The following is a 13529-nucleotide window of genomic DNA, read 5'->3' as shown; positions in this document are numbered from 1 at the left end:
TTTATCCCATTTAATTCTCAGGACAGCCATAAGAGATAGGTACTAAAAACATCCCACCATCCTATAGCAAGAGAAGCTGAGGCTTGGAGAGATTGAGTCATTTGTTCAGAAACACACAGTGGTATATGACAAGGAATTATTACATAATAGTTGTGATCTTTTTATCACGGCTGAAAAACCAAATCTGATTATGAAAACAGACAACAAGAGCATACAGTTAAAAGAAATTGCATAACCCTTTGGGTATGGTCTTCTACACACATCCTGGATGAATGTCTTGGCTTATCTGTAATACTGCTGATCCCTGGGTTACTTTTCCCTTATCTTCTGACCATATCCTCACCAGATACTGGCACATAGCCCTCCAGAAACAAAACAACTCAGTTCTTGGCCTTGGAGCTAAATGCTCTCTATGATCATCCTTACTTTTCATAGCTAAGCTCCACATTTGCACAAAATGAAAATACAGATCAGAGTAGTGTTTATTAGAGGCGATGATCACTATTGCTACTCAAAATGAGAGCAGCTGCAGGGCTAAGTGACAGGCTGTTTGACACCAGAGTTCCCAATAAAATGGGAAGTGAGGCTCTCCATAGGCAGAAGACTGGAGGCAGAACCTCCCCTGAGCCTGAGACCAACTATAGAAGGAAGGTAAATATCAGATTGGGGAGTCCAGGATTGGAAGCTGCCACCTTAGATTAAACCAGTGTTCAATAAGTGCACATGGCCACTAATAATAACCAGACCTACTACTGCCAAAAAGTACTATTTATCAGCCTTCCCTATGTGGCACTACAATAAGCATTTATACAATTAACTATACAATTCTTAAAACAACCTGTGAGCTTCATATCAATATCACCATTTCACAGATGAGAGTCTGGAAGCAGAAAGCCTTAGTAATGTGCCCAAGATGATATGGAAATCAGATTAGAACCCAATTCAACCTAACTCCATAGCACATGCAATTAACCACTACTCACACTGCCATACACACACCTCAAATCTAGATGCTAAAGTTCATCCTTCCTTCAGAGAGTGAGTGAAAAGACATCTGCCGGTGCCAAAATGATGCACACAAGATGTGGAGTACTTTTCATTAGGGCTTTATCCAGCCTCTCCAGACAGTACTTACAGTTTCCCTTAGTCAGTCATCTCCAGTTCTAAGAGAAGATAAGGCAGACACTCATAAATGAATAATCTTGGGGTACCGGGGTAGCTCAATTGGTTAAGTGTCTGACTCTTTTTTTTTTTTTTAAGATTTTATTTATTTATTCATGAGAGACAACAGAGAGAGGCAGAGACATAGGCAGGTGGAGAAGCAGGCTCCCTATGGGGAGCCCAAGCAGGACCCAATCCTAGGACCAGGGATCACGACCTGAACCAAAGCCAGACGCTCAACCACTGAGGCACCCAGGTGCCCCAATGTCTGACTCTTGATCTGGCTCAGGTCATGATCTCAGGGTTATGAGATCAAGCCCTGTGTCAGGCTCCATGCTCAGTGTGGAGTCTGCTTGAGATTCATTCTCTCCATCTCTCCCTCTCTTAAATAAATAAATTTTTAGAAAAAAAATAAATGAATAATGTTAATAGACAGGAATGCCATCTCTGGAGTAAAAGCAGAATTAACATAATTGACATATGAAGCACAAAAAGTATTTTAAAAATCTATAATCTTAAAAAAAAATCTATAATCTTCAAGAAAAGCTACAGAAGGGCAGCACAGGTGGCACCACCTTCAGCCCAGGACCTGATCCTGGAGACCGGGGATTGAGTCCTACATTGGGCTCCCTGCATGGAGCCTGCTTCTCCCCCTGTGTCTCTGCCTCTCTCTCTCTCTCTGTATCTCTCATGAATAAATAAAATCTTAAAAAAAAAAAAAAGAAAAAAAGAAAAGCTACACAATGAAATAGTCACTCTTCCATTCTTCATGGTTGAGAAAGGAAAATATATTTTATTTTATTTTAAAATTTATTTTATTTATATATATTTATATGCAGACAGAAATACACAGATACACACATATAATTAAAGGAGTTATTTTACTTGGCATTTAATAAGTAAGAATTACTGGTCCAAATAATTCTCTAGAACCAACAAGACCTATAAAGGGCCTTTGGACATTTTACCGTGGTCACATTGAGGGGAGCATTAGACTCTATTATAGGCTTCACATCTTTTCTTTAGCTGAGAAAAAAAAAATGAACCAAAGGACTATAAAAGCCATTTACATAATAGTCCAGCCCAGGAAGCTCATTGCCAAGTGGATGGCATGAGAGAGGCTTCTTAGGATTTTGAGAAATGACATTAAGTCTAGTTCCTTAGAGCTTTGCTTGCCAGGAAAGGAAATTTTCTTCCAGATGGTGCAGTGCCAGTGGACTCAAGCCTTGTGTGTACCAGTGCCCAGTCCTCCTCTGAAGGCATTCAACTGCATATTAGCTGCTTATGAGGTATCATTCACCTCCAGTATTCCAGCACCTACCACTGTTCAGACACACATTAAATATGTAAAAAAATCAGTTCTCAAATGAATAAACAAATGGGGTGAGAAGATGCTACAAATCGAATGTTTGTGTCCCTCCAAAAATTTGTATGTTGAAACTTGATCCCCAGTGTGATGGCATTTGGAGATGGGGGGTCTTTGGGGGTAATAAGGTCATGAGGGTACAGCCCTCAAGAATGGGATTAATGCCCTTATGAAAGAGGCCCCATAGAGCAACCTGGTTCCTTCTACCGTACCGAGGTTACAGTGAAGGAGAGGATGTTCATCTATGAAATAGGAAGCAGGTCTCACCAGACACCAAATCTGCTGGGGGCCTTGATTTTGGACTTGCCAGCCTCAGAACTCTGAGAAATAAACTTCTATTGTTTATAAGTCACACAGTCTATTGCATTCTGTTATTGCTGCCCCAATGGTTTGAGAGAGAAGCCCACATTTGGAAGAGCTAATTAGTGGCATCATCTTCCTTGCCCTCCCCTTTCAACAAAACAGAAAGTCCTGTGGGGATTCTCGCCATGGCACACAGACAGAGGCAGGACATCAGTATGGTACATCAAGACTTGGGTCCCCCTGAACTACTATTCCAGCTTAAATATTTGCTTGTCATTTGCATGCATTAGCTGTGTCGCCTTCAATAAGTCATATGTCTTTGAGATTCTTCCTCATCTAAAAACTGAAGAAATTAGACTGGGTGGCAGTTAAAGATCCTTCCAGCTCTAAATGCTATAATCCTACCTCCCATAAGATGAATCCCAGCCCAAAGTCTCTCGGATTCCTCTAGTTCTTAGTTAAAAAAACATATATTCATTGATCTTCATTATTCATGGATTCCATATTTGTGAATTCACCAACTGGCTAAAATTTATTTGTAACCTCCAAGTCAATACATATACACCTTCATGGTCATTCAAGAATATGCACAGACTGGCAAAAAATTTGAGCCACCTGAAATGCACATTCCCAACTGAGGTCAAAGGTGACTATCTACCTTCTTGTTTTAGCTTGCATACTAGAAAAAAAAAAGTGTCCTTTTTTTTTTTTTGCAGTCTTTTTAGTATTGTGGTTTTTTCACATTTTTATGCCTTTTTGTTGTTGGTGGTGGTGGTGATTTTGCTATTTAAAATAGACTCCAAGCGTAGTGCTAAAGTGCTGTTTAGTGTCCCTAAACTCAGGAAGGTTTGATGTGCTTTACGGAGAAAATACATATGTTGCATAAGCCTTGTTAAGGCATGAGTTATAGTGCTATTGGACAGGAGTTCAATGTTAATGAATAAACAATATATATAAAATAAGGTATCTTTTTTTTTAAGTTTTAATTTATTTATTCATGAGAGACACACAGAGAGAGGCAGAGACACAGGCAGAGGGAGAAGCAGGCTCCCTGAGGGGAGCCCAATATGAGACTCGATCCCGGGACCCCAGGATCATGACCTGAGCCAAAGGCAGACACTCAACCACTGAGCCTCCAGGTGTCCCTAAATAAGGTATCTTTAAATAGAAACACACATAAACCAAGGTCATATATTGGTCAGCTGATAAAAATGTGGTAATCAACTTAAATTTTAAAAATGTTATGATCAGAGGCTCACAGAAGCCCTACCTTATATTTCCTCTAGGATCAATGGTTCAATATTTGCTAATTCAGTGTTCATGGTGACTTTATAGAATATAACTATTGCAAATAATGAGAATTGACTATATATCCTCAAGCTGGATTCCATATACAGTTGTGTAGAAATATAAATGGCGTACTTCAGAGATGTACTATACACAACCTGTCCAACCATACAGACATGCCCTTGAGATATGATCCATTTAAAAATGGACACTATTGAGAAAACAAAAATGGAAACTTCTATCCTTAACATACCCAAAACAAAAAAAAACTATTCTAGAACCTTTAGTCTGTGCTCATGATGAAATTATTGCACACGACCTGGGCTCCTGACAACGGTATGCCCATCTGGGAATGTGGTGCTTCCTGGAACGCCTTTCCTGTTCATCTTATGCTTACATAGGTATTCAGAACTTTGCAAGAAATAGCCCAAATGTTTCTAAGCTTCTTTCTCAGATCAGTTTGTAACTGTCATTAATAAGTACAGATGGTGCCCTCATGAGAATGTTCTTCACAAATCCACTGCAGAAACACAGAGCAGTAACAATAAATAATTCATGCATGCACCTGAAACTCCTACTAAGAAGATACAGAGAGATTTTTTTTGAAAGAAGAGGGAACACAAGAGAAGGAAAAAGGGAAAATGAAAAGAGAAAAAGAACAGAAAGAAATGGAAAGAGACAAAAATGGAAGAGAAAATTTGAGTATAATAGCAAGAGTTTTAGACAGAAAGACCACTTGAGAAAGGCATCAGCAAAGTCAATCAAAATTTGTTTCCATTTGCAAGTGAAGGGAGGAACTTTTGGTTTTTGTTTTTCTTTTGGAATATGGTTTGCTACTATATGTCTCAAATATATGGTCAGCTCAATCACATCATTTATGGTATAACAATTTTATGCAACTGAATCTGTCAGCATGCAACTGTCCTTTCAAGCTATCAAAATTAGTATTTAAAAAAAGGAGCATTTTCCTTAAACTCTGAACTTAGGCATGAGGGCTCAAATCCACTTAACTAAATGGCTTCCAGTAAGTGGTTTAACTTTCCAACCTCAGAATTTTTTTTGTTTATAAAGTATGGATAAAAAAAATAATAAAATAAAGTATGGATAATAGCACCACCTACCACAGAAAACTGTTTTGAAAATTAAATAAAGTAACACATACACTTTTTTTTCCAACTAGGGGTCGGCAGAATGGCTCCCGCAAAGAAGGGTGGCGAGAAGAAGGGCCGTTCTGCCATCAACGAGGTAGTGACCAGACAATACACCATCAACATTCACAAATGTATCCATGGAGTGGGTTTCAAGAAGCGTGCCCCTCGGGCACTCAGAGAGATCCGGAAATTTGCCATGAAGGAGATGGGAACTCCAGATGTGCACATTGACACCAGGCTCAACAAAGCTGTCTGGGCCAAAGGAATAAGGAATGTTCCATACCGTATCCGTGTGCGGTTGTCCAGAAAACGTAACGAGGATGAATATTCACCAAACAAGCTCTACACGCTGGTTACCTACGTACCTGTCACCACTTTCAAAAATCTACAGACTGTTAATGTGGATGAGAACTAATCGCTGATTGTCAAATAAAGGTATAAAACTGAAAAAAAAAAAAAGTAACACATATAGGGCACCTATTTCCATACCTAAGACATGAAAACTGTCATTTATTAATATGCCATTATAATTAATAAATCACATACAGATCTAAGTCACATAGGGGGCTGAAACTGGTAGGTAAGAGCCCAGCATTGAACCAAGCTCCCAGAAACACGTTTGGAATTTTCTGTCATGAAGGAGTAATTCTGGCAGGAGAAAAAAGAGAGAAGCAACTTTTTCTGAGTTCCTCGGGCTTTCCACTCTTCTTCTCTCATTGCCAAGTAATGGATCAATGACTTCCAAAAGACCAAAACTAATCCTACAAGTAAAAACAATGTGATTACAGGCCCACGCTTTGGAAGCCACAGCAATATCCTGTCGACGTGAGAAGGAAGGATGTGACAGGAAAATAAACTGGGTAACAGATGAAACAAAAAATCTCTAGGGCCAAAGTCTCTACCATGAGCACCTAAGAGGAGGAGAAATAAAGAATTCTGAGGCCCAAAGAAAGGATGCTACTCCTTTGTATGCATCCAGTAGCTCTTAAGAACTCAGAATACGTATCACGACACATGCCTACAATAAAGGTAAAAATAGTCGTGTTAGATATGTTCTAAAGGAACTTGTCAAAGAGCCCTCACTGCATGATTACCTATAATGGAAGCCTGACTTTGAAATAACTATTTCTGAGGAAAGAAATCATAAAATATGCCATTAAAAAAAGAAAGAAAAAATCTGAATAGTGGCATCAGCATGTCAGAGAACACCATGCCCTCCCAGTGGTGTAGTTCAGGAATTCTCCAAGTCACGTATTGAAAATGCATATGCAAGATGAACAAGAAAAGAAGCCAACACAAAGCTAAAGACATATTCTGTTTCTGTTGTCATCCCTAATCAACTAAGTCATGTAATTTTCCTTTCTCCATTAGAATATAATGGAATCATAGGCTTTGAAAAGCTCTTTGGGTCACCTAATCCAAACTTCTAATCAGACTATGAATCCTCAGTCTATACTGATGGGTTCAATAAAGGTGAGGGAGTTGAGATGGATAGAACAGTTGTCTACAACCCACAAAAATGGGGGTGAGAATTCCCTGTTCCACATCTATTCGTAATCCCCCTATCTCAGGCCCTACCAGGATCTTGGTCATCTGACACCTCTTCTGCTCTCAGTCTATCAGCCTGTATCTGTCACTGGCCTCTCTCCAACCTCACTGTGGACCCCATGGAATGTTACTTCAGTGAAATTTCTGCCCATCTTCTTATCTTCTTCATCCATGTATCTTGTCGCATACCTCTACACAGGCCACCAACTCTGGATCAAAACCAAAATCTGAGGTCTCGGGGCTGCTGCACACAATTAGACAAATGTTGAATACTCCTACGAGGGCCTCCACTTCATGTCTGTGATTTCACATCACAGCTGGACCCTTGACCAGGTTACTTATCCTTTAGTTTGTCCTTGGTTTGCTCCTTCTAAGTCCAACCCAAAAGCTGAAACGGGCTGCCTATTCAAAGGTAGGAAAGAAGAGAAAGCTTTGAGCGCTGGGTCCTGCTCTGGATTTCTTACCTGGAAATCCATTTGTAAAACTGCTCAGCTATGGAAAGACAAGAGCCATAGTTAGGAGTTAGAGCTGAAGTTAAAGAGGCAGAGCAATTGATTATGTGTCTGGCCAGAGGGATTTAGGTTGACTTACAAATGGAGGAGGGGCTGGGAAGTCAGGAGCTAGAGAGAACGAGGTGAGGTATCAGGCCAGCAGACAGCTCCAAATCTAAAGGGGTATAAATACGCAACCATCTGGCAGAACTATTCCTTCTCTGCAGGCCCTAAGCATCTGCCCTGGAATAGCCAAACCAAATCAGAAACTCTCCCATCCCATTCAGTGGCTCTGCCCAATTTCAACCATTCTCTCTACAAACCCTTCACCATCACATCCAAACCACCCCAAGCACATCAAACCATTCCCCCATCCTACACACACATAAATTTACTGCCTGAACCTACTGCCATTTGCTCTTTTCAGCTTCTCAGTGAAAGAGACATTGCTTCTTCTATCACAGGCAACTCTGTCTTCATCTCTTCTCTTCCTGTCCCCTCTGTCTCCTGAATTACCTAAATTATTCTAAAATCGTTCTTCTCTCCAGCATCTCCAGACACTCCTATTCCTCTAGTTGTCTCCTTGCCTTAGTACAAAAAGCAGCTTACAATTCTGCAGTATTTGAACTGAGATGGTTATTCATGCTTCCAATTCACAAAGCTTAGCCAGCCACCTACTAAGAGTTCTGCATGACTGCAGGAAAATCTCTGAATACCAAATTCAAAACAGCGGCCATACATTGCTTATATTGCCAGAGATACTTTGTTTTGTTTTGTTTTAATAAAGGGCACCAAACAAAGACCCGATTTCCTGTAAACACTAAATGAACTCAAATGAAATGGGAAAGAGGTTGTTTTCCCAACCAAACCTAAAGTAAGAGTCAATAGTCACTGGCTGCCTCGCCTGACTCCCTACAACCTCTTCAGGAGGGCCGTGGTCTGCAGAAGGACACCTAATGGTAGCAGATCTGGTGAAAAATCACCAAGAAACACAAGCCAGCACTGACAGGGCACCAGCTTTACACGGTAAAGACCCAAACCTATACACAGTAAGAGAAAACAAAGGGATTTTACAAGCTAGGTTTGAGACCACAATGAAATAATACAGAGCTTTAAGAACCTGTTTAGTAAGTTCACTTAATAAAACAAACTATCCCCATGGAGATGGTCCCAGGTACCTATTTATCAGCAACTACTTAAATCCATGCTGAAGTTATTATACAGTTCTTGACTTAAAACTCTAGTTAAAGATGGCAAAATAATTTGAGATCTCTCCATTCTTGTAGGACACATTCCTGAATAAGTAATCAATAGTTAACTTTTTTCCTTTCCAATCAAATCTCTGCTACTAGTCACTATCCGGCACTATGCTCAACTGCTCCAAAGTTCCTTGCATCACAGATTTCAGCCCTGGGAAGAGGCTCAGAGGTGGCATGCCTTTCTAAGGCTAACATACCATCTTCTCTGCATAATACAAACTGCAGTTACAGGAATGTTGAACAGTTTGGGCTTCTGCTGATGCTGCTCTTATTATGAAGACTTAGCACAGACATTTTTAACACAATAGTCATTCCTCTCACCAGGCTACATAATTCCTCTAGCATCATAAAGACATAAACATGTTCCTTGCCTTGTATCAAAAGAAAGAGATAACAACTCTATGGTGTGGGTGGGAATGGTGGGGTGGGGGGGCGGAGATGGGGGAGGAATAGAGAAAAATAGTCTGGATGGGGTAAGGAATCTTCAAGGAAAGCTGAGCTGAGATGAAAAGCCAAGGAGCTATGCCTGGCTTGATCAAAGAGATCTAGTTGAGAAGTTTTCTATGAATTTAAACCTCCATATCAAATCCTATGTGATTATATATCAATATCAGAATTTTAATGCTGGAAAGAATTAATCCTCCGGAAAAAACATTTTCAACCAAGGCACAATGAAAGCACGTGAGAATGCAGCAAATCGTCAAAAATTTGCATATCTCAAGAAAAAAAAACATCATTTTTAGTTCATGTGTTAATAATACCTGAAAGAAATCAGAAAATAGTAGAATCAATAACTTGGCTTATTTAGCACTACAGCTGAAACAGCTAGAAAAAATAATGGCTATTAACACTAAAACCTCTAGCATGCTCTCTCCTGAAGCTATAAGCTGTCTGAGGTTGGGGCCATGTCTTTCCCCATATCCTCAGGGACTTAACCCCTAGAAGACACTCAATAATTGTCTATGAATGACTAAATATTATTAAATTGAATAGGCTTTGGGGGTTGGTTACAACTTTGACAACTTCAACTTTTTAAGACAGAAGGATGAGAAACAAAGCTGAGATTTGAATCAAAATGATTCTGGAGGCAATGAAGCCCAAAAGTGTGTAAGTACTGATCCGGCTGGACTAGATTAGTCCCATTATTGCTAACAAAGAGTATACGGCACTGACTTTGTAATCAGTGCTTTTGAAGTTATTAGACACACAAAAATTCTGTCAATAGCTCCTTTATTCCTATAATCTCCCCTATACATACACATGAAGCTTAATATAATCATTTCAGTTTAAAATTTATTGAGCATCTTGAATGTGCCAAACACTATGCTAGATACTGGATACATAATGGAGGAAAAAAATTGGTTACTGTCAATAAGGAACTTAAAAGTCTGGAAGGGATGACAGAAATGCAAACAAAAACAAAGAACAAAACAAAAAGATGACACTATATGTAGGAATAGACGTATGTACAAGGAAGAGAACTAAAGCAAGGAGTGAGTAATGCCGTCTTCAGGAGACAGGGAAAGCATCATGAGGAGAACCACCTGGCCAGAGCTTTGATTCAGAGAGATACGGGAATTGCCAGTCACATAGGGTGTGGAAGAACAAACCAGGAATCCGGTAAAGACCATCATGGGCAGACCACCAAAGTAAGAAGCAGCTTCATGTTCTGGGAATTAATAGGTAGGTGCCAAACCGGAAAATGAGAGATAAAAAAGAATGGAGTGGGACGAATTGAGAATTGGGGAGAAACAAAATTAGGACAGGGCCTTTGCAATCAAGCTAAGGAATTTGAACCTCATCCTAACATCAGTGAGGGCCCACTGGGGGTTTCAGGTGGGTAGAGGTGAGGAGATCAATTTTATAAAGGTTACACTGGCTTGAAAATATCCATGATTACCCAGGCTACTGACCTTCTCTAGACTCTGGGGAGTATTTATTACATGACTCAAGGTGCCAGAGACATCTTTACACTGTTACTCTTATTTTGGGTATAACTTCATATACCAGGAAGCCATGGACCATTTCTCAGATTGTTTCTTTATTTCCCCTGGATTTACCACAACATTCTCAATTAGGAATCTGCATTCAAGACCGCTCTCCTCACCTCCAGACTCTAAAATGCAATTGCCTAATCAACATCTTCCCTTGGCTTTTCACAGACATCTCAGAGTAAGTTTGTTCAAAACTTACTTCATCATTCTTCCTCTATAGCTGCTCCTCCCCCTGTGCTCACTCTCTTGGTGGATCATATCACTATTCACCCAGTTGGCCTGAGACTAGAAATCTGGAAGTCATCCTTGATTCCTCATCAATTACCAAGTCTTACTGACCTTACTGCCTAAATATCTCTCAAATCCCTACCCCTCTCTACCCCAGGGCTACCATCTTGGTCAAAGCCATTGTCATTCACTCTTGTCCCATTCAATCTGTTCTCCAGCCATAGCCATAACACTGATATCTTTATTAGACTGCAAATCTGATCACATCTTTCTCTAGCTCAAAAACCTACAATAATTCCTACTGCTTCAAGATAAATTCTAAATCTTTAAAAGAGCCTGAAGAGCCAACCCTTCAATAGTGCACCCAGGATTGTTTCTTTAACCTCATGTCTCATCACTTCCCTCCTCACACTCCACATTCAGGCCATTCTGAAATCCTTTTAGTTCCTCAAATATTCTCTCTCTCTCTCTCTCTCTCTCTCTCACTCTCTCTCTCAGGTTTCACGTACATTTTCCCCCAGCCTGAAACATTAGCCCATCCCTTACCCATTCTCTTTAATAATTGTTCAATCAATCCCATCAAGACTCTTGGTTCTATGAATACAGCATTTCATCTGTCCGTTTCATGGTATCCCAGTACCTAGGACACTGCTGACCACACATTAGGAGCTCAATAAATGTTTTCTGAATTAATGAATGAACAAATAATTGGGGTTCATTCTAAGTGACTTTTAATTATCCTCAGGCTATAATTTCAAGGTTCCATTAATTTGCTTGTAATGGGAACAAAAACTTTCACTGATACAAAATAAATATATCCTAGGGGTCCCCACACATGCCCAGGGAAGTTGGTGAATGGTATACTATGTCAATAATACTTTTCCATTTTACCCTCTTATCTATTCATTTTTTCATGATCTATGACTAGACATGTGATATGATTAGTAATGTGAGTTAATACTGAAACTGTACAATGTGCTAGATTCAAAAATAAGGATAGAATATAATGCAAAGGATATAATGCGATTTCAGGAAGGTAAGGCAGACTGGTATGGCACAGTACAGATAGATAAAAACAAGAATTCTCAGTACAAAGTATCAAAGATTTCCTATATCATACACCTGCTGTGCAGCTGATACAGTTCTTGCCCTTTAGAGATCGAAACTCTAGAGTCTAGTATAGACAATGCATGACCAGGCCACATCAACATCTTTAATTTTGGGCATCCCAAGGCTCATCATCCAAGAGCTATTCATATTCCAGCTGCCATGGGTAGCTATTCTAAATGAAATCCACCACATGTACTATGATACAAAAAGAAACAGCTAAGTCTACTGTGCTGCTTTAAACAAGCACAACATAGCTATTTCACTGCAAAACATAGACGGCCCAATATGAAACAGAGCTCAAGTATAACCAAAGAAGTCTTTGTTTAGACAGTAAGTCTGAAGAGGGGCAGAGAGTCTGATAAAATGCCCCTTGCCTACTATCCAGCAAGGGAATAAATCTCCCAGGCTGTTAGCTAATTCCTGCACTGTATTAAGTGCTTCCACATGGTGTGCCAAGAGGCACCTAAGGCAGAGCATGCTTGATTACATTACTTGTTGACTAGGGCCCTGCAGCCTCATCAAAGGAAAGATGCAGGCCAGCACTGTGCCAAAGCCCCTCACCCTAACCAGTGTTCCCACTCTTACAGAGGCCCCCAGAATGCTCCCAAGATGTGAGGGGGCTTGCTTTAGGAAATTTAAACTCCAGCAAGGATTAGGCATCTACAGTCATTACAGCACTGGACCAAAATGTTCAAAGGAATTTATTTTACTTTAGTTTACCCTATTTGAGCAGGAATCCTAACCAGGACTCATCCTATCCTTATAATTATATGAAAATGTCTAAATGTGGCTATTGATCCAAGGAGAAAGGTCATACAACAAGGCTGTACCACTGGATCACTCACTCAGGTTCCAGAGAAGGCAAATTTGGTCGCAAAATTGGCTGAGAAGTTTCTGAACTTTCACTGCCTTCCCAAAGAAACCTGATGGCCCAGAAAAGTAAAATACCAAAGCATCCAAGGGTTGTACTATAAGGATCCCTGGCTGTCTTCCTGGATGTCCTCCTTGATGTGTGTTGGGATTAAGAAGCCACACTTCAGGGGTGCCTGGTTGGTTCATTGGTTAAGTGGCTGACTTCAGCTCAGATCACAATCTCATGGTCCTGGAATCAAGCCCCTTCTGGGATTGGGCACCCTGCTCAGCAGGGAATCTGCTTTTCCCTCCCCCTCTGCCCCTCCCCCACTCATGTGCATGCATGATATGGGCTCTCTCTTTAATAAATAAATAAAATCTAAAAAAAAAAAAAAAGACTTATTTCAATTCCCAACAAAGTAAGAAAGGTCATCAACCCAACATCAGAATCACTATCACTCCAGTCATCTCACCTATATCGTATCTCCAGATTTGGTCCAAACCTAGGTTCTCACTCCAAACTTGTAGTAAGATTTTAATTCAGTTGAGACTACATTAGAGAAAGCCTAGGAACTGGGCCTAAGTATTCTAAGATTCAAAGACTTACAGGGCATGAATTACTCTGAAAGTTACTTAAGGTCAGCAACCCGTAAGAGTATACTCAATTTAGCACCGGAGTAATCCTGACCTTAATCTTGAGGTCAGACAGGGTACAAATGGCCTCCTCTTGAACAAGATTGGCCATGACTGAAGCTCTGCACATAAGGCCCTCTTGCTAG

General features: G+C 40.2%; 2 protein-coding genes across 2 annotated transcripts in view; one reads left to right on the top strand and one right to left on the bottom strand.

Annotated features, from left to right (window-relative positions):
- FRAS1 (Fraser extracellular matrix complex subunit 1) overlaps positions 1 to 13529 on the bottom strand; it is a 435467-nt gene that overhangs the window by 374243 nt on the left and 47695 nt on the right. The window lies entirely within an intron of this gene.
- Positions 5309 to 5727, top strand: LOC140624016 (large ribosomal subunit protein eL31-like). The gene has a single exon (XM_072810809.1). The coding sequence runs from the start codon at positions 5309 to 5311 to the stop codon at positions 5681 to 5683; it is 375 nt and encodes a 124-aa protein (XP_072666910.1). The 3' UTR covers positions 5684 to 5727.

The sequence above is a fragment of the Canis lupus genome, chromosome 33, assembly GCF_048164855.1.
Source record: "Canis lupus baileyi chromosome 33, mCanLup2.hap1, whole genome shotgun sequence".
In the NCBI taxonomy this organism is placed as follows: Eukaryota; Metazoa; Chordata; class Mammalia; order Carnivora; family Canidae; genus Canis; species Canis lupus.
This window is presented reverse-complemented; position numbering and strand designations above follow the sequence as displayed.